At 44.3% G+C, this 21533-nt stretch overlaps 1 protein-coding gene across 3 annotated transcripts in view; it reads right to left on the reverse strand.

Annotated features, from left to right (window-relative positions):
• NPTN (neuroplastin) overlaps window positions 1-21533 on the reverse strand; it is a 416039-nt gene that overhangs the window by 4911 nt on the left and 389595 nt on the right. For 2 of the 3 annotated variants that reach the window (XM_050797752.1, XM_050797751.1), the window contains 2 exons: window positions 8928-9061; window positions 5474-5747 (listed from right to left, as the gene is read on the reverse strand). In XM_050797752.1, the coding sequence (XP_050653709.1) occupies window positions 5474-5747; window positions 8928-9061 (408 nt within the window). Of the gene's footprint in view, window positions 1-888; window positions 5126-5473; window positions 5748-8927; window positions 9062-21533 lie in introns of all 3 variants that reach the window. The other variant, XR_007727413.1, reaches the window with a different exon arrangement.

Below are 21533 nucleotides of genomic sequence, written 5' to 3' on the forward strand. Positions count from 1 at the left end.
GGAGAGATACAAAGACATACCAGGTACTAAGACACACAAGCCCAGCCTAAATTCTCCCCTCACAACATCCTAATGCTCAGCATCCCGGCCAAGTCAGCTCAGCTACATGCTAGGAACTAAGCACTTTGGGGATTTAAATGAAAAGACACAGGAGCAAACTTGGAATATTTTTAGTGCTCTGGCTGTGCACTCGAAAATACAAAATTCTAATGCAAGATAGCCGAATCAAGAATACACCAATCTACTCCCAAATTTAAAATAAAAAGCAGGGGAGGGAGAATCGCAATAGCCAGGCTAATCTTTTCAAAGCATGACACTGTAGGCACCAACCCAAGCACCTCACACCACGGGCTGTTTTTCCTTTTGGAGTGTGGGTATTCCCTGGTGTCTGATTAGTAATGTCACTTTCCAGCCCAACAAGCTGGTAACATGCAAAGGGTTGCATGGAGGTGTTTTAGCGACAGTGCCTCCGGCGTAGCTGCCATGCCTGCAAGTGGGAGCAGCTGAGATTCACAAGGGGGCAAAATCCCAGGAGCCCCCTTCATCTGTCTCCCCAAATCCACTTTCACACTGACAAACAAAAGAGCCTCATGTCTCCCCACTCTCCTGGACTGAATCACTATCTGCAGCACCACTCTCCCCTACAGGTCAGACAAAAAAACGACTTGACCCCTAACAGGGAAGTCAGGGGAGAGGGAAAGAACAGAATTACAGAAAAAGATACAAAAATCAAAGTAAATGAGGATTAAACAGCAAACTGAAATCCAAATTAGTTGTGAAAGTGAATGAAGTAAACTTGAAGAAAAGTGTTAACATTATGAACTGTGCATCGTATAGACTGAAGCGGAGATTAAACAAACTCCAAAAGCATGCATATCGCTCACTTACCACCATGTTTTAAGGGTTTGATGCAATTGAGGGGGGAAAAAAAAGAAGTCATAGTAACCGACAAATATCAACATACCCCAAACCCTCAGGCCAAAAGATAGCCAGCTTAAACAATGACTGTTCTCTCCACCTCAGTATTACAGCCACTGGCTGGATGAGAGGAAGAGGACTTGGGGGAGAATGGAAACAAGATGCTTCTGGAATCCACCTTATGAGAGTGAAGTTCCCGGTGGAGCTGTAGCACACACTGATTTATCTGTGTGTTCCATCTTCCCAACTGAATGGACCACAGCCCTCGCTCCCCCTATATCCGCCTCATCTAGAAGGGGTGCTCTGCAAGGTCTAGTAAATACCAGACTGCCTAATACAGTATCACCTCCAAAAAGATGGCTTTAAAGTCCGAATAATGAAGAGCTGACTCTCTGGTCAAAGGTCCTTTGTCACTGCATTCATCTCACTAGAAGGTTTTATGGTTTCTAAATTCACTTAAATTTTGCCTGACCTTAGCAGGTTAGCATTAAACCCAAGAGAGACTAAGAGTTACTTCCTATTTCCTTCCTTGTTTGGTTCTATTGCATTTTCTCCATAAGGTAACTTGTTACTGACAGATGGCCCCTAGATAACAGACTAGACACTGAATGCATGTTTTAGGTGTCATTTTAAAAGTCGCATTTCTTTTCCAATATCCCTAGCCTGTATAAAGCTTCATATGCTACCAAATGTTTTGACCAACTAATAGATTTTGGAACATTAGAACAGCTCTTCATTCTAAAGTGTCTAAAAGAGCTTGGATATATCAGAGCCACTAAAAATGGCCCCCCAAAAAGCCTCAAATATCTTCTCCATCAGTAACTTGAAGAGAGTCCCTTTGACTTGCTTATAACAATTATCCCAATGTAAAAACCGAAAGTTCTTTTTTGGTGCCAGCACTTTTCTTAAATCAGCTCCTGTTTTAATATGCTGTCTGTGAGGTCACTAAAATATCCAGAAGAACTGAAGCCCTCAACAACTAAGTGGGTTCACTCCCCCATTCATTCCTCCAGGGCCTGGGGAGGGGAGGCTTGAGAGCACATGCTGACTGCTCCTGGAGTGCAGTCGGCAGGACACCAACACAGAAGGCGCACCCAAGCAGGTGCCCAGCTGTGACATGGATGGAAGGCTAGAGGCTGATAGCTTGACCTGATCTTTTTAGAGAATTATCATTTAACATTTTCAGGGAATTCAATCAAGTGGTGAGTAAAGTGAACAAAAAAAAGCTCTTATTTGACTCCATGATTCACCTGTTCCTGAAAATACTGAAGGTAAAGGTGATCTGTAGATTAATCCACCTAGAAGACAACGTAGTGGGCACTGATCCTCAAAGAGACCATACAAGGGACTAAAGGGACGCAGGTGGGAACTTTCATGTAGGAAATGGCCTGAGAATACTCCAGTAGATCAAGAAAAAAGACATGGGCTTTCTTTTCTTTTTTTTTTTTTTTTTTTAAAGGAAGCAGCTAAACCTCAATCCTAAGCATTTTCAATGTGAGGAATCTAAAGTAATATTTGATTTTCTAGTGAAACATAAACTAAACTATATAAGTTGAAATTTGTGCTTTTATACTTTTGTATCGTTCACTTAGTGCTTTTGTAGTAAGGGGATGAGTTACCAAGAACTCACAGACTGCTCAAAATATGAAGACTCTGCGTTCACATAAAAAAAGTTCAGTGAGTCTGAAATGAGCCATGGGTGTATCTTGATAATAAAGTGCTAGTTGGCAAAGAAGAAGTATGCCAGGCCTATAAAAAATCCCCATTTTCCTAATGGTATAAAAAATCCAACACAGAGCCACAGATGGTTATCTGATAGGTAAACACTTAATCACCTCTAACACTCCCAAGTTTGTGTCAAATATAACGTACCTCTTCATTTATTCCAAAAAGGAGTGTATGTATATATCTAAATGAAAATTTGGGGAGGAGCGCATGGGAAGAAAGCAGACAGGTAAGTTTGTTCTTCCTATGGAGTGCACAGGGGTTGAGGAGAACTGGCTAAAGAAGGAAAAGGCAGAGAAGAAGGAAAACTCACCAAAGAACATTCAACTTTTTCTTTTGTTTAATGATTACTTCCAGGAAAGGAGAAGAAAAGCGGGCAGGGGTGGAAGCAGGGAGGAATTTGAGAGAAAGAGAGAAAGACAGAGGAGAAAAACAGAATGGAAATGCTGGAGCAAGGGCAGGGTGTGAAGATGGAGAGTGGAGCCTGGCCCTCACTGGCTGGCAGGAAGGGAAGGAGAGAAGGCAAACATTGCGATTATTCCAGCATCTCAGATTTTTCACCCCAATGCAACAACGAAGTAAATGCTGCTTTCGTTACAATATTCTCCCAAGAGACTAGAGCAAGGAGGTTTTACTTTGCACTTACCCTGCCGTCATCTCTTTTACGGGTAGGATTCGTTCACTGTCTATAATAACTTAGTTTAAAAGAGGTATTTCCAGGAAGCTGTTCAGATTTGCTGGTCACAGATGTCTCCTATAACAAACTGGTCCCCCATTTGAATTCAATAACCAAGGAACTCTTAAAAAAAGAGAGCTGCTTCCCTGGGCAGGTGTCTGCACTTGTCCAACAGAACAATCCTAACCATTTCTCAAATCTAACCTGCCACATGCACTGTGATCGCAACCTCATACGCGCAGTGACTTCTTATAGGCTGCTGCGTCACTCTCACCAGTGGCAGCCAGCCTTGCCTTAACATTTACAAATCAGGTTCTGAAGCCCATCTATGCCTTCTGTTACCTGACTTTTTAAGCTTCTCAACCTTTCCAAAGGGCAGGCTGAGGAAGGTGGTATTGGCAAAGGAAAAGCATTCTGGGGGGATAAAAAGGCCCTTTTCAGGAATGAGGCATAACTGATCCCACAGAGCCAAGCTGAAAACACACGAGAGACAGACAGCTCTTTCCCTTTACTCCCAGATCTAAACAAAGGTGCACTCTTGCCTTGGGAGTCCTAATATGTAGCAGAAAAGAGAACTATCTGGAGGAAAAAAGCATTAGGAGTACATGAAATCCCAAAGAAAGCAGGTTCACTTCATAAAGTAGGAAAGTAAAGCTCCCGGGGACACTCCCAGGTTGCAGGAAACTAGAGACTCATTTACAGAGGCCATCTGCTCCCAGCCAACGTCCCTCCCATGCCTCTGCCCAGCTCACTGCTGAGTGCACACCTGGAGGGAGTCACCAGATACTGTCAGTGTCATCAACAAACCTCCTCACCAGCCACTCACTCTACTTACTGCAGGCAGAGAGATTTAGAACTGCTGAGAAGAAAGAAAAAGATGGGGAAGGGGCTGTTGCTCTCAAACATGTCCTCCCAGAGAGTCTAAAGCCAATGGCATGCCTCTGGGGCCACACTCTTTCTGAGGGGGCACCAGATGTCACTTTGTATTCTCCCCTGGACAGCCAGCTCTGTGGAGCAGGATACAGCACCACAGGTGCACAAACACAGGCCCCAGAACAGCTGGACTACAGCTGGCAACCCCACCATTACCCCAGGTTGGCTGCCACTGAGCCCAGGGGCACACCCATCTGTCTAGTCTAGCCAGGGACAGACTATTAGTGGTAACAGTTGGCCAATTAATTTCTTTATGCTGGTCATGTTATAGGGTGGGGATGGGGAGCCAGCTGGGAACCTGAAGTACTGCAGATAGAAGTCTCCATCAGCAGCTTCCCCCTTCCCAGGGTGAGAGACCAAAAAATCGATCACCAAAAATTTCCCAAGGCTTTTCTGACTCTAGGCATATCCAATAACCACCGATTTCAGCTCTTGCTCTTTCCAGTGCTTAATGGTGTGCTGTGGTTCTGCTGCTACCATCTCCTCCCTTCCCTGACCCTAGGTCAGCTTGAGGGCACAGCCTCGGGGCATGGACTCCATTTGTTCTGCCTTCGCTATCTCTGTCTTACACTAGATGGGTGGATACATCAGACTCTCCTTTGTCTGTGAGACACAGATGGAAAGCCACCCAGTAGAGAGCCTTGGAAACCCATCAAAGGGACCAACCAAGGAACCAAACGCTGGCTCGTTCCAATGGCTTTTCTGAGAACAGTCTGACTGGGCTGGGGCAGTTACCTACAGGGGCTACACCAGGCAACCATGTGACAACCAGTTAGGTACCTTAAATCTGCCTGAAAGGCCAGGTGGCCTGCGATCTTGGGGTGGCTTCTAGGCTTGACTTGGATTCTCCTCAAGCTCAATCTGCCTGATGATCTGTATTGAAGGAGGACAGAGCTGAACAAAGAGACTGACAGCTGCCCATTCACCGCATGGGGCCTGAAAGGCAGATGGGACTAGGGTTTGGAAAACACCCAAACAGAGGGAGAGAGCTAAGGACAGCTCTAGATGGCTAATGCAAAAAAAAAAAAAAAAAAAAAAAAAGAAAGAAAGAAAGAAAAAAAAATCTTACGGGTAGGGGGTAGGTTAGGAACTGGTATAAGAATTTTCCTTCTTTCCTTTAGGGATTGAATCCCAACATCCCTATAGTCCTCTTTGGGTACTTGGAAACCACCCGAAGGAACCAACCCCAACAGTACAGCTATTTTGTAGGGATGCCCTTACCGTCAGGAACCTCATCTGGCCTCTTCCTCTTCTCATACACAACAATGATCACCACAAGGATGATAATTTCAGCCAGAATTCCCAAGAAAGGCCAGAGTGGGGCCAGGTGGCTCCGCACCCTGAGGACAGTGACAACAGAGGCGGAGCCAATGGCGTTGGTGGCGTTACATTCATACTCGCCAGGGTCTTCCGTGATCTGCAGGTTCACAATGTTCAACTCAGTGTAATTTTCCTTGTTGATGATGAAGAAGCGGCCAGAGGTGTTGACAATGTCCTGCAAAGAAGTGATAATACACAAAGGTGAGAGTGAGTAATTGAGCTCATGTTCAAGAGAGAGTGACACTGCTCTCCGTTCTTTTCAGGCACCAGCCAGAACGAGGAAGCAGTGTCTACGGGCATTTCATTAATGATTTCCCTTCAGTATCAACAACAACAAATCAATACACTTCTGACAGAGCCAGGCGAGCCTCCCTTACCATCGGTCCTCGGACTTCCCCAACTTCCACGAAATGAGTGCAGGTCCTATTGCCTGGAGACTCAGAAAAGTCCAACAACCTAGTAAATGCTTCCTCAAACACCAGGTAAGAAACCACAGCAGAAAGAGGATGGCGGGAGGAGGAGTGCAACCCCCACAGTCAGGCATGCCTGGGGACCTCAGACCTCTCTGATGACCTCAGAGTCAGCGACTTCATGCTTGGTGAGTTCTGAGGAAGTTTTCTTAAACTTCCTCCACAAACAATGCTAAGAACTCACTCCTAGTCAGACTGGGGGAAATTCATAACTTTCATTTAAGGACTACAGGGTTAAGAGGAAAGGTTATCCAATCAATCAACAAATGTTTATGACTGGGCATAGAGGCTCATGCCTATAACCTCAGTACTTTAGGAAGCTAAGGTGGGAGGATCGCTTGAGCCCAGGAGTTCAAGACTGGCCTCGGCAACAAACTGAGACCCCATCTCTACAAAAAATCAAAAACAAAATTAGCTGAGCATAGTAGTGTACACCTGTGGTCCCAGCTACACAGAAGGCTGAGGCAGGAGGATTGCTTGAGCCTAGGAGGTTGCTGCACTCCAGCCTGGTAGACAGATCAAGACCCTGTCTTAACACAAAACAAAACAAACAAATAAAATAGAATAAATATTTACTAAAATATGTTGCATGCTTTACATCCTACTAAGGGTAGGTGGGAGGGAGAAGGTGAGATAGAGAGAAGACAAACCTAAAAATAAAAATGAATAAGGAGCTTGGCCTCAAAAGGGAACCAGACATCCAAAGAGGGATGACTGATTACAGGAATGTGTTAAGAAGCCCCAGCAGAGTGTGTATAGAGTGCTGTAGGGCACAGTGAGCGGCCACTGTCGGAAAGAGGCAGGGAAAGCTTCACAGATGAGCTAACATTTGCAGTAGACTGTGGAGGAGGACAGCTGATCAAATAGGGAGGCACAGTGCAGGCAGGGATTCACATGGGTGCGAAGGCAGAGGTGCAAGAGTGCACAGGCAGAGGCCGGGACTCAGCAGGATGGCTCACTGCACTCAGCTCATGAGATCCCGGCAGGGAAAAAACAGACTCATGTGTCTTTACCCTGCAACAACTAAAGCACAATCAGAAATAGGAGAGAAAAAGGGGAATATTATCCTGGAAATGATTCTAGGTACAGCATACAATCTTGTCAGCATTTGAGTGCAGCTACATCTGAAATGGGGAACTCGTAGCTTTTAAAACAGCTAGTCTGTGATGCCTCAATCTTTATCTTTCAGATTAAAACACATACTGAGTTAATTCCAACCTGCTTTGGCAAAAGCTCAAGGGCACTCCTTCCCAGTGACCAGCAGAGAGAAGTGGACATTTCCTCGCTAGTGCCTTAGAAAGTTCAGTGTCTTGTAAAAAAGACTCAACTCAGCATCTTCACCTCTCCAGTCCTCACCCTGCTCCCCCTTATTAACGGGTCTCTGAAATCATCGCTGATGTTGGAGTCATTATTACAACTCAACATTTTATTATCGAGATGTCATGAAGTGGGAAGAATAATGGACTTGAAATTTAAAAAAAAAACTAGATAGAATTCTTGGTTTTGCCACTAATTTATCTTGGCTATTATGGAACCCTTCCAAAGAAGCTGGATTAATGATCTTTAGGGTCCTTTTGGATTCTGAAGACATAATCAAAAAGGATCCCCAGGATAGGAGGAATGCTGACACCTTCTCTGAGAGAAAAGGTAACGGGTCAACAATCATAATGAGAAAGTTGAGGGTCTAAAGCTCCGACTCTCCAAACACCATCATGAATCATCCCACTGATCGAAAAAGATGTTCTCTTTGATCTTTTCTGGGGCAAATACCATCAGGTTCCCAACGTCTAAGGCTGCCAAGGCTGCCCTTGGACCTCCTCAGGTTGCCCCGATTCCTTATCGGTATGTTCTGTGTTGCAGGAATGTACTAGTAATTGCCCTCAGTACTTTGTTTCCCAAAAAACAAGGCAGGTACTCTAAGACCACTTCAAGAACAGTATTTTCTTCAGGATAAATAGATGAGAATTAGGCTCAGTTCTTTCAGTGTCCTATCCTGAAGGCAAGTGATATGGATTGGATTTTGTCTCCACCCAAATTTCATGTTGAATTATAATCCCCAGTGTTGGAGGAGGGGCCTTGTGGGAGGTGACAGGTTCATGGGGGCGGATAGCCCCCTTGCTCAAGTTCCTGTGACAGTAAATTCTCACGAGACCCTATGAGACCTGGTTGTTTAAAAGTGTATAGCACCTCCCTCCTTCGCTCTCTTCCTCCTTTCCAGTCACGCAGGACCTGCTTGCTTCCCCTCCACCTTCCACCATGATTCTAAGTTTCTCTACTTATAGGGATCATTTAGGAAGAAATAAACAGCAACTGTAGTCTAAAAAATAGGTAAAGTTTCAAGGATCAAAGAAGCCTGAGGGGGAGGCTAATTCTTTGGATTTAGCTTTCTTTTATCTTAACTATATTATCTGTCAATGCCTCACCTTTAGTTACAGTAATCTGAAAGCAATAAAAATGAAAGCAGGCCAGATGTCACTCTGTTGTCTAAGATAGGAAAGATCATCTTTCCTGTGTTTCCTGAGGCCTCCCCGGCAATGCTTCCTGTAAAGCCAGTGGAATTGTGAGCCAATTAAACCTTTTTTCTTTATAAATTACCCAGTCTCTGGAAGTTATTTATAGCAATGTGAGAATGGACTAATACAGTGAGCAATCTAATCTCTTACCAGATGGACAGCTTTAACAAATCATGTACAGGGATTTTTGTGCCGGAAGAGACTATCATTGACCTCCTGATTCATGCTGTAAACCGTTCATGACTCTAGAAAGGGTGACCCTCGCCATGCACACATCTGAGGATACAACTAGTAAAGTAACTGACCCACATGTCTGGACCTCTGCAGGGAAAACTCCAGCAACCAGAGACCCCGGGCCTGCCTCCTACTCACCATGGGCATCCCGTTCTCCTTTTTGCGCCATATCCAGTCTGGGTGGGGGTAGCCAACTGACTTGCAATACATCGTGGCATCCTGCCCTTCATTCTTGTTCTCACTCCGTTTATGGCCAGTGATGTCAGGAGCGGCTGTGAGAAAGCGTTAGACGCAGTTACCATGGAAGCCTACTCCAAACAGGATACAAAGGCCCCACCTTCTGGCTCAGAGCCCTGCTTGTAATGTAATCAGTCTTTATGCTTACTGCCATACTCAGCTTTGATGAAGAGCACTTCAGGTCAGAATAGGGTAAAGGGACCAATCCCATCCTCTACTCCCACCCACTAAAGATGCCCAGGCAGATACCAGGGTTACTAATACGTGAGGCTCTACTAATGTAGGTGATTCTCCAACCTACTGGAAAAGGTTGCAGGCCCAACTGCCCTCGATTAAGCCCACCTTTAAAGAAAAATGCAAACAAATGCTATTAACTCTTCTATTAGCCCAAGTTTTTTCTTAAAACACCTGCATGAACAACAATTACGCATCCTGTCAAATATCACACATTCCCTTAAGGAAATGAGATTCTGAGATAAAACAACTACAATCAAGTCCTATTACAAGGTATGTAAAAACAATGAATGCTTGGAGAAGCTACTCAATGAATAACAATGACCAAGGCTCTCCCAGGAAAGAGGGAATCCAGAAACTGGTCTTCGCAAGGAAGAAGAAAGGAATGAACAGGAAATTCAACCAGTCTCCCAAGAGATTTTTTTTTTTTTTTTATTGAATGATTGACTGAGATGGGGTCTTATTCTATCATCCAGGCTGGAGCATAGTGGCATGATCACTGCTCACTGTAGCCTCAAGCTCCTGGGCTTAAGTGATCTTCAGCTCCCGAGTAGCTAGAACTACAGGCACATGCCACCACACCTGGTTAATTTTTAAATTTCTTGTACAGACGAGGTCCTTACTGCATTGCCCAGGCTGGTCCTGCACTCCTGACCTCAGTGATCCTCTCAACTTGGCCTCCCACAGTGCTGGGATTACAGGTGTTTGCATCTGCACCTGGCCCCAAGACCTTTTATTAACAACTTAAGACTCTGCCTTGGACACCTGATTTGCAACAATTCTTAGACTGAACCCAATATAGAAGGACTTTCAAGACATACTAGAGGCTGTTGCTCTTCCCTATTTATAGGGATCACTTAGGAAGAAATAAACAGCAACTGTAGTCTAAAAATTAAGTAAGTTTCAAGGATCAAAGAAGCCTGAGATAAAAGCTAATTCTCTGGATTTAGCTTTCTTTTATCTTAACTGTATTACCCGCCAATGCTTCACCAGTTACAGTAATTTTTTTTTTTTGGAGACAGAGTTTCGCTCTTGTCGCCCAGGAAGGAGTGCAATGGTGCGATCTCAGCTCACAGCAACCTCTGCCTCCCGGTTTCAAGTGATTCTTCCACCTCAGCCTCCTGAGCAGCTGGGATTACAGGCATGCGCCACCATGCCCGGCTAATTTTGTATTTTTAAGAGAGACGGGGTTTCACCATGTTGGTCAGGCTAGTCTCGAACTCCTGACCTCAGATGATCTGCCCGCCTCAGCCTCCCAAAGTGTTGGGATTACAGGCGTGAGCCACCACGCCTGGCTGGGTTACAGTAATCTGGCAGCAGTAAAACTCAAAGCAGGCTAGATGTCACTCTGTTATCCAAGATAGGAAAGAGAATCGATATGCCTTGGTTCCAATTCCAGTTTTGTTGGTTCTTTTGTTATTCTGGGCTTTGCTGCTATAGCCATTATCAAATGGCTACTTCAGTCAATAAATTCTAAGCACTCCAAGGAGCAGGCTCCATAGCCACATAGGGCCCAGCATGTCCAGATGGGGACAGAAGCAGAAGGGTTACCATGTGCTGCTCCAGCCAGCCATGCTTCATTCATCTGGCAAACACCTGCTGAGCACCCACTACACGCCAGATATGTCAGACTGGTTGGGTAAGGCTTTTGTGATGAAGTGAACTTTAACATGGTCGTGAAGAAAATAAGGGAGTATATACAAGGTTCCTGACCTGTGGTAAATAAAGAATGTCACCTTTTTTTTTTTTTGAAATGGAGTCTCGCTGTGTTGTCCAGGCTGGAGTACAGTGGTGTGATCTTGGTTGACTGCAACCTTCACCTCCCGGGTTCAAGTGATTCTTCTGCCTTGGCCTCCCAAGTAGCTGGGATTATAGGCATCTGCCACCACACCTGGTTAATTTTTGTATTTTTAGTAGAGATGGGGTTTCACCATGTTGGCCAGGCTGGTCTCGAATTCCTGACCTCAGGTGATCCACCCACCTCAGCCTCCCAAAGTTCTGGGTTTACAGGCATGAGCCACCACGCCTGGCTAAGAATGTCACTTTCTGACAAGCCAGGAACTCCAAGTTATCTTGGGACCTCAAGAGGAGAGGAATTTGCCCAACTCATAAGTAATTGAGGGTACAAACCCATGGCTGGACTCGACTTTTTGAAAGTCTTATCTGAGATTCTTCATGGAACAGAGTTCTGACAAAGCCAATTTAAAACCCTAAGTGAAAAACAATTATTCTTGCTGCACTTTATGCAAATAATCAGGCCAAGTACAGTAAGACTAAAGTTTATTTTTTAAACAAATTAGTTCTATCATGATTTGTTTTTAATAAAAATGGGGACTAGAGAGAGAAAAATTATGCTTCAAAAGAAAAACTACAGTATACTGTTGTTAGCTGTTCTAGAGGTTTTTTCCTGTAGTTTAGATGAAATTCTAAATTCTTTGTGGGTTAGAAGTCCCCAGACTAGGCCGGGCGCAGTGGCTCAAGCCTGTAATCCCAGCACTTTGGGAGGCCGAGACGGGCGGATCACGAGGTCAGGAGATCGAGACCATCCTGGCTAACACGGTGAAACCCCGTCTCTAATAAAAAATACAAAAAAAAAACTAGCCGGGCGAGGTGGCGGGTGCCTGTAGTCCCAGCTACTCGGGAGGCTGAGGCAGGAGAATGGCGTGAACCCGGGAGGCGGAGCTTGCAGTGAGCCGAGATCTGGCCATTGCACTCCAGCCTGGGTGACACAGCAAGACTCCGTCTCAAAAAAAAAAAAAAAGAAGTCCCCAGACTAATGCTTTCAAATCTTTGCTTTTAAAATTGGTAACTGCGCTCCTCATCCTAGGACTCATTATTTACCTTATAGTAGGCTGTTCACTTAAACACTGCAGTAAAACTATAGATGAGAGTAGTAATGTTTTTCCCACACAAGCCCTGGAATCCCAGCCAGGCCTGCATGAGTACACCTAGACAGTTACAAAGTGGTTCTGCTCTTCTCAGTTTGGGGTTCACTCCCATTCCCACTACGTCCCCTATCAGGAGGAAGAAGCCAGAGTGATCGAAGGCCTTTTCCCATCTTCAGAGCCTACACCTTAAGATTAAGGTGTTTTAAAACCCCAAGGGAGGGACTGAAACCATCTTTGCAAAATTATGACTGAGACAGTGAAAGAGATCTAACTTAACTGACTCCATCTTACTTCTAATCTCCAAGCTGTGCTTGTTTGTTCCTGGGCGCAGGCTGAACTAACTTTGCGAGAAACTTATAGTTTAAACAAAGATAGTAACATCCCTTTCCCAAAATAGACTCCCTTCTTGCCTGGGGACTAGATTGTCTTTGTAGGACTAACATTAGCCACAAGATTAGAAATTATGGTTTAGGAGTCATGCAGCTGGAGGCTACAAGATTCTGACCCTCCCTGAACTGCTCCTAAGATCAGTGCTTGAGATATTTTGCAGACCCTGCACTTGATGGATCAGCTGGCCCCACCCAGATCAATAAACTGGCTCATCTGATCTTGTGACCCCCACCCAGGAACTGACTGAGCACAAGAAGACAGCTCCTGACTCCCTACGATTTCATCTCTAACCAATCAGCACTCCTGGCTCACTGGCTTCCCCCTACCCACCAAGTTTCCTTAGAAACTCTGCTCCCTGAAAGCTAGGGGAGACTGATTTAAATAGTAATAAAACTCTGGTCTCCCAGCAAAAAAGAAAAGAAGGGAGTAGGTCACACATATCTGTAGGAAGAACACTCTAGGTCGAGGGAAATGCAAAGGTCTTGAGGTAGGACTGTGCTTGTTATGTACAAGGAACAGCAAAGAGGATTTGATTGGAACATAGTAAGCAAGGAGAAGAGTGCAGGAGATAAAAGAAATCAGAGAGACTGGGGACCCAGATTAAGCAGGACTTTGTAGGCCACCATCATGACTTTGGCAGTTACAGTAAGTTAGTCGGGAAGCCACTGGTGAATACTATGTGCAGGTATAACATGATGGGTGTGTTTTAACAGGCTCCCCGTGGCTACTATGTGAACAAGAACGGTAGAGACAGCAGTGGAAGCAAGACCCAGCAGGCGGCTATTAAAGTCACCCAGGCAAGGGAGAGGCTGGTTTCCACGGGGGCAGTCATAGTGGAAATAACAAGAAATGGTGAGATTCCAGGTATATTTTGGAGGCTGAGTTAACCTATTTGCTAATGGATTGGATGTGGATTGTGAGAAGAAAAGGAGTCAAGGAGACACCAAGGTTTCCACCTGAGTAACTACGAGAATGTAGTTGACAGTTACTAAGATGAGGAAGATTTTGCAAAAGAATGAGTGGTTTTTGTTTGCTTAATCTTAGTTTGTTTTGTTAAAAGACAGAAATAGTGGTGGTAAAAACCAGAAGGTCAAGGTCTAGAAGAACATGGTAAGTTTAAGATACTTATTTAACATACGGCTAGGTGCGGTGGCTCACGTCTGTAATCCCAGCACTTTGGGAGGCCGAGGTGGGCGGATCACCTAAGGTCAGGAGTTCGAGACCAGCCTGGCCAACATGGTGAAACCCCGTCTCTACAAAAATACAAAAATTAGCTGGGCATGGTGGCGGGTGCTTGTAATCCCAGCTACTTGGGAGGCTGAGGCGAGAGAATCGCTTGAACGCGGGATGTGGAGGTTGCAGTGAGCCAAGATCATGCCCTTGCATTCCAGCCTGGGTGACAGAGTAAGACTCTGTCTCAAAAAAAAAAAAAAGATACTTATTTAACATCCACGCAAAAATATGAAGTAGGCAGTAAAATAGCAAGTCTGGAGCTCAGGGAAATGTTCTATGTTAGAGATATAAATTTCAGATATCAGCTTATATGTGGTACATTTTCCCATTTTCACTCTCCTTTGACCCAAAGAGGACACCCACTTTGAGTAAGTTATTGGCAATAGTACTATGAATTCAGTACTATCAGCTTTTGCTTTGGGGACTCATTTCCAAGACTGTACATTAGAACCATCTAGAATGCTAAAAGTTGAGTTGGCAGCTGCACTGCCTCTGAAAAGTCACTATTCTGAAAGGACCCAGACTTAAAGGCCCAGACTGGGAAAGGGGCTCAAACAGTCTTCACTCCTGCCTTGGTGTGTGGGAGGAGAACACTACTTCCCCTCTTTATTCGACACTCTGGGAAAGGGTGGCTGCCATACTGGGGGACACTCAACCAACCAACGGAGAGGCCGGCACACTGAGGAACTGAGGGCACTACAGAGCCATGTGAGTGAGCTGTACACATGGAGTAGATCCTCCAAGCTCTGGTCAAGCTTTCAGATGACTGCAGCTCCAGCCAACAGCTTGACCGAAATCTCAGGAAAGGCCCCAAGCGAGAACACCCCACTAAGCTGCTCCCTAATTACTGACTCACAGAAACTGTGAGGTGATAAGTGCTTATCATTTTATGCCACTAAGTTTTGGGGTAATTTATTACACATATTTATAAGAATAGATACAAATATACCAATTGATGAAGCAGACATTACCCCACTTTTTAAAATGGGAAAACTCAAGTTTGGAAAAGTAACTTAATGTTTAAATGGTAAAGCTAAAATCCAAGTTCAGGGTTGTCTGAATCCAGAGACCATGCTTTTTGTACTTTAACATACTGAGGGGAGATAAACTAGAACAGAGTCTACAAAAATAAAAATATACAACATGCGAGGAGGGAGACCATTAGGACAAATACCTAATGCATGCAGGGCTTAAAATCTAGATGATGGGTTGATGGGTGCAGCAAACCACCATGGCACATGTATACCTATGTAACAAACCTGCACGTTCTGCACATGTATCTCAGAACTTAAAGTAAAATTTAAAAATATATATATATATTTATGTATATATATTCATGTGTGTAGATACACACACACATATGCATTACTGGTAACTGCAGAGCAAATAGCCCAAAAGTTATCTTTACTTGTAGATGTGCTAAAACACCTTAGACCCAAAGCAAAACTGATATACCTGTCAGATTTTATTCTGTATTAGTACAGCGTAAAGAGCAAGCTTCAGACCTGAACACATGGAAATCTGGACTCGATCTCAACTTTATTACTCACCAACTGAGTAACCCAGGGCAGATCACATCAAATACTCTGAGTTTTAGTATTATAAAATGAGAGTAATACTCACTGTTTCAGAGGTCTTGTGAGGATTAAATTACATCTCTGTACTAATCTAGAACATGGTTGGAATTCAGGGTCAAGCATTTAAACATCAGTCAGGGAAAGGAAAGGCTAAGGCTTGGACTCTGTCATTAGTTCTAAGAAATCAAAGATACTGATTACTATGTGCTCTCCCCATTTGCTGATACAAACAGGACTTTTTTTTATAGCTCTAAAAATAAGGTTTAATCAGGTCAGATACTGATAAATTATCTGATTAATGGCCTATTTTAGTGCCTCACCTTCTATGGGCTTGGCATTTAATAAGGGACTGCTTAACCAGGTTTTGTTGGTCTAAAAGCAGGTCTGAGCGTCTAACTAAACCTTCATATCCTGAAGGAGACAGAGACAATACTCTGAGCTTCCCTTTACCCTCTTAGTGGGGCACAGACTAAGTGGCAAGAGCGAAGGGTAGGAGCAACAAAGTTAACAAAAAGACCCTTAGAAGAGGTCTCTGATCCACTCAGGAATTCATTCATTCTCTGGACTTGTTCATTACATATTCTAGTCCACACTGGTTAATGGATAGCCCTCCAGTATCCTAATAAATAGCAACACAGGGGTCCCAAAATAGTCTCAGTTACCCAACAGCACCTGACCCAATTTCATTATCTGGGCAGTTTGGGACTCTGGCTGAGGACAAATACATGTTCCTTCGTACCCTCTGCTACCTAACCTGGGGCACTAAGGGCAAAGGATCAGCTTCTAGGCCAAGCTAGATGCTGTAGAAACTGTCAACTCGGCCGGGCGCGGTGGCTCAAGCCTGTAATCCCAGCACTTTGGGAGGCTGAGACTGGCGGATCACGAGGTCAGGAGTTCGAGACCATCCTGGCTAACACGGTGAAACCCCGTCTCTACTAAAAAATACAAAAAACTAGCCGGGCGAGGTGGTGGGCGCCTGTAGTCCCGGCTACTCGGGAGGCTGAGGCAGGAGAATGGCGTAAAAACCCAGGAGGCGGAGCTTGCAGTGAGCTGAGATCCGGCCACTGCACTCCACCCTGGGCGACATAGCGAGACTCTGTCTCAAAAAAAAAAAAAAAAAAAAAAGAAAGAAACTGTCAACTCAGGCCACAGAAGGATGTTTCAGATGATATTAAATAAAGTTAACAGAACAGACTTAAGAAAGCGATCAACAAATAAGACCTCTTTACAGACACTGCTTATTTGGTGCTCACTTTTTGTTTTGTTTTTGAGACGGAGTTTCGCTCTGTCGCCCAGGCTGGAGTGCAGTGGCACGATCTTGGCTCACGGCAACCTCTGCCTCCTGGGTTCAGGCAGTTCTTCTGCCTCAGCCTCCCGAGTAGCTGGAACTACAGGCGCCCGCCACCACGCCTGGCTAATTTTTGTATTTTGTAGTAGAGACGGGGTTTCACCATCTTGGTCAGGATGGTCTGGTCCTGAACTCCTGACCTTGTGATCTGCCGGTCTCAGCCTCCCAAAGTGCTGGGATTACAGGCGTGAGCCACTGCGCCCGGCCTTGGTGCTCACTTTTTAAAGCATGTTCATAACCTAGCAATTCATTTTCAAAGAAAAGAAAATCTATCCTTAAAGGTGTTGTCAATGAGTAGGCTGTTTCCAAGTAAACACAGAGATTCTGCATTCACGGTCTATTTGCTTCCTTCATACAACCTTATCAAATCCCAAAAACACCTATCTTTGTGGTGGACAAAATGAACACTTGGCTTAAGGCAGTGGGAGAGTGAAGATTTACTGCTTGCCAAGAGCTATGCCCAAGAAGGAATATGAGACTGGTCAAGACGGAAGCAAGAAGGATGCAGGCTTTTGGCTCAACAAGCACTCTCCACCCACAGCAGATTCATCATTGGTTGTGAACACTACAGCAGTCTAGGACAGATGCCTCCTTCTGCAGGTGAAACCACTGAGCAAGAGGTGTAGAAGTTTCCTCAAAGACAGTGATCCTCAACCCTGGCTGTACACCATAATCACCTGATGTGCCTTAATCTGATGCCCAAGCCACAGTTCATATGAATGAAATTGAAGACCACTGTTCTATCACCTTTCCTGGCACCAGTACTGGAGGTCAGATACCCCCACCACAAGACAGGGAGATGAGTGGGTAGAGGTGTGGGAGTCATTCAGGTGACTTTTCCAAGCTGAGAAACTGACAAATTGAAATTTTCCAATAACACTAGGAAAATGGGCTTGGAAATCACTTCCTTCAATAACCAACCTCTCCCAGCCTACATCTTTCTCCTGTGCTGGATGCTTCCTGCCCTGAAACATCGGACTCCAAGTTCTTCAGTTTTGAGATTCGGACTGGCTTTCCTTGCTCTTCAAGCTTGCAGGCAGCCTACTGTGGGACCTTGTGACCATGTAAGTTAATACTTAATAAACCCCCATATATATATCTCTCCTGTAAGTTCTGTCCCTCTAGGAAACACTAATACACAACCTCTCCTCTCTGTCCACATAAGGGAACCCAGACCATCAGAGCCACACAGAACAAAGGAACCTTGAAGATGAGCTATCTCATTCTACTTCATCATGCACTTCAGGAAGCTTGAGACCCAGAGAAGGGAAGTGACTGGTCAGAGTCACACTGTGTTTAATGGCAGGACCACAATTAGAACACATTTCTCTTAACTCTTAGTCAAGGCCTTTTAAATGTTACATGCTCAACAGAGCACCATGGCTTGGTGCTTAGGAGCATAGGATCTAATGCTAGGGTGCCTGAGTGAGAACCCTGGCTCCACCAGTAAACTCTGTGACACTGGGCCAGTTATTCCCTCAAGCCTCAATTTTCTCACCTGGGAAGCGGAGATAATAATCACACTTATCCCATAGAGTTGTGGAGACTAAAGGAGAGAAAAGGAACAAATAATGCACCTAGCACAGTGCCTGACCCACAGTAAGCATGCAATAATGTTAGCTATTCTTATTCTTATTAAGGAAAGTCAGGGTGGCACCCTGAAGAGAGGAAAACAAAGTCCAGGTATGGTTTTTGGGCTGAAGTTAATGTTCAAAATGCCCTAGCAGCTTCGTATTATTATGCCTTCAAAGACTTCTCAAGTCATGGCAATTCTGAGACAGAAGCAGGTTGCTTTGACATCAGTTCTGACCTAAAGGATGTCACATCCTCCACGCATCCTCACTAGCTACCTTTCTTGACTGTCAGTGAAGAAAGGACGGTGGAGATGCTGTGCATGCTGAAAGTGCCGTGCGAATGTGGTCTGTGTATCACTGTTCTTCACAATGATCTTCATCCCCACCACACTTGCCTTGGCCAGTCTGGATTAATATGTCACTTGTAACGCACCATGACAAAGTAGGAAATAGGAAGGCAGGGCAAGGCCACTTATAGAAATCCTAACCTTTATTCTTAATAGTCAAATATAGAGAAAGCTAAGGAGTAGGGAGGAGAAAAACAAGATCAATCCTGGCTCTCACGGCAACCAAAAGACTGAAACTCATTTGAAATGTCCAATGAGGAGGGTGAGATGAACCTAGTAAGACAACAGGCTCAAGCCCCTTCTGGGCTGAGATGTGCTTCTCACAAGAGACAGTGACATATTTGTTGCAGAGGATTGGGTGACCAACAAAATCCTTTTCCAAAAACAGCAATAAAATTCAAACTCCTTCTTTCCTGTACTAATCAAAATGGTTAAGGGATAAGGATAGTGCTTGGGAGTCATGAGAGCAAGTTTTTTCTTTTTACTTTGTAAATGATATCGGGATTTTCAATTTGCTTTTTTGTGAGCATTTTTTTTATTTTTAATTTTAGAAAAGGAAGGAAGGAGAAGAGGGAAGGAGTAAGGGGCAAAAGGTTGAAAAATTATAGGGATAGAAAATTTCAACATCTATTCATTCATGAATTCTCTGTAAGGTGTGCACTCTCTGGTATCACAGCCTCTGAAGAGTCACAAGCTGAGGATAAAGATGCCTCCTCAGTGTTAGCTGAGTGGACCCCCAGGAAGGCAGGGCTTTGGGCTCCACAAGGCCTCATCACTGCTGTCTTCCCTCTCCTAACCGGCCCAGGTCCATCTTCCTTCTCCACATCTGTGCAGATCACCTGCCGAATACCTGAGAAACGTAACCCTCGACAGTATCTTCCTGTTTATACTATGTCACATTGTGTCCTTTAAAAAAAAAAAAAAAAAGGAAGAGAATTTAAAAATCTGCTTCAGATACAAGGCCTCCCCCACTACATGTAGATAACTCCTATCCTCCAAATTTTCTTGACGGTGATCTACAGGCTTTGGTTAAAAAACATGACCATCTTGGCTCTGTTCCCAGGCCACCATCCCTCTCTCTGGTTCCTGCAGCCTTCTTTTCTTTTGTAGACCACAGATAACTCAAGGTTTGGTAATCTGACAGATAATGCCCAGTCCCTGGCTAGGCTAAATCACTTCCCACAGTGCTGAGCCCAAACAACACCCCAGAAATGTTCTGAAAGACAGGAAAAGGCAGATGGGAAAGAAATGGCTGACAGCAGAATAGACGTTGAAGAAATATATATGCATGGTCTGAATTATATGCCCTGATGTGCTGATTCAGTTAAAGCCACACAGGAAGATTCTCAGAGACTCCTGTCAGCCAAGAGGCCACTGATGTTCTCGGAACCTCTTTGTTCTCAAGTACAACCACCTCTTAACTCTCTATTACTCAGCAGATTTTTCAAATTGCTACAGCTATAAAAAGATAACTGTCTCTTATCGCCACCCCAGAGACACTAAGGGAATAAAATGTGAGTTTCTATTAAAATGTTTTGGGAACTAACATACAGACATGTACTACTCTAAATGCAAGGCAGTTTTTCTACCCCAACCACAATTGGAAGTGAGCTCAGAATATGATCCTGGGCCTATGGCAAACCTTTAAAAACATATACTGAAAAAGCGAAGTGTTCAAAGTCTTTACCAGACTCAACTATCCATAACTTGGAAGAGAAGACATTAAACATTCAGCTCTTTTCTATCCAGGTGTTGGGGAGAGAAGACAGACTAGAATTCTTTACAAATTTTCTTGAGAGAGAAACACACAGTATATCTATACAAAGTGGTCCAGAATATGGTTTAGGTTATTTATAAAACAGAATTCTCTCAAGGTCTACTTCTGTAAAACCAGGATACCACCACCTGCCTCACCTTCCTTATAGGGCTATTTGTACAGTGAGAATGCAACAGTGCACAGTAAGCACCTTGAATATAACACGTAAGTTGTAACTTGCTCTGATAATACTCCTGGCCTACAGCGTCCTATTCTCTGACCCTGGCAACTGCTGCTTCCTACCTGCTGAAGAGAATATGAAGAAAGATGCCTCTAGGGCCACTAAACCCCACTTTCTTTAGCAGCCAAACAGATGGAAAAACCATTTCGGTTTTCACTCTTGAAAGTGCTATTTAGAAATCATTAACTCAAAGTCACTAACAATTACAGTTAGTTAGGACTAATTATCTCAGGCTTGGGGAGCACAATTAACTAGACACCCCAATCTTTCCCTCCCTCACCCACCCTGCCTTTGCACTTGGACTTTGTGCCAAAGGCTCAGCCAGGAATGCAGCAGGGCCTCAAGTCTCACAGAGAAGTCTCCCTACACAATTCAGCTCACCTAGGCTGGGGAACGCCCTCACTGGCTTAGAGAAAATGTTTTCCCACATCCTTCATCCTCATGTTGAATACATGTGGCATTCTTCTAAAATGGGTAGAAACCAAGATTTCTCCAAGGAAAGCCACTGAAAAAATGAAATGCCAAGTTTTCTGGCCCACTGTGACTGTAACTCTTTTAGGCATTCAGAATCAAACTGGCAGATGGAGGAGGCAGTGGCCATCCCTACATCAACTCACAAGTGAGGGCTGTGTCACCAAGATATTACTTTCATTTAATAACACCATATAATGGAAACCTTCAATGTGTCTAAGCCTTTCTTGAATCTGCAATTTTAATCTTACAAATATTTTAGGAAGACCTGAATACCTATTATATGGGCCCTTTCCTTCTCCTAAATTTGTCCTTCTAGCTTCCAGGGATAACTCTATGGATTTAAAGAACAAGTCGGTGTCCTTACTAAGCAAAATGAGAAAGACTGAAAATAGAAAACCTGACCTCAAACAGTAGCCCTGCCTCCTCATGATCATTTTGTGAGAGT

Source organism: Macaca thibetana, chromosome 7 (genome assembly GCF_024542745.1).
Source record: "Macaca thibetana thibetana isolate TM-01 chromosome 7, ASM2454274v1, whole genome shotgun sequence".
NCBI lineage: Eukaryota > Metazoa > Chordata > Mammalia > Primates > Cercopithecidae > Macaca > Macaca thibetana.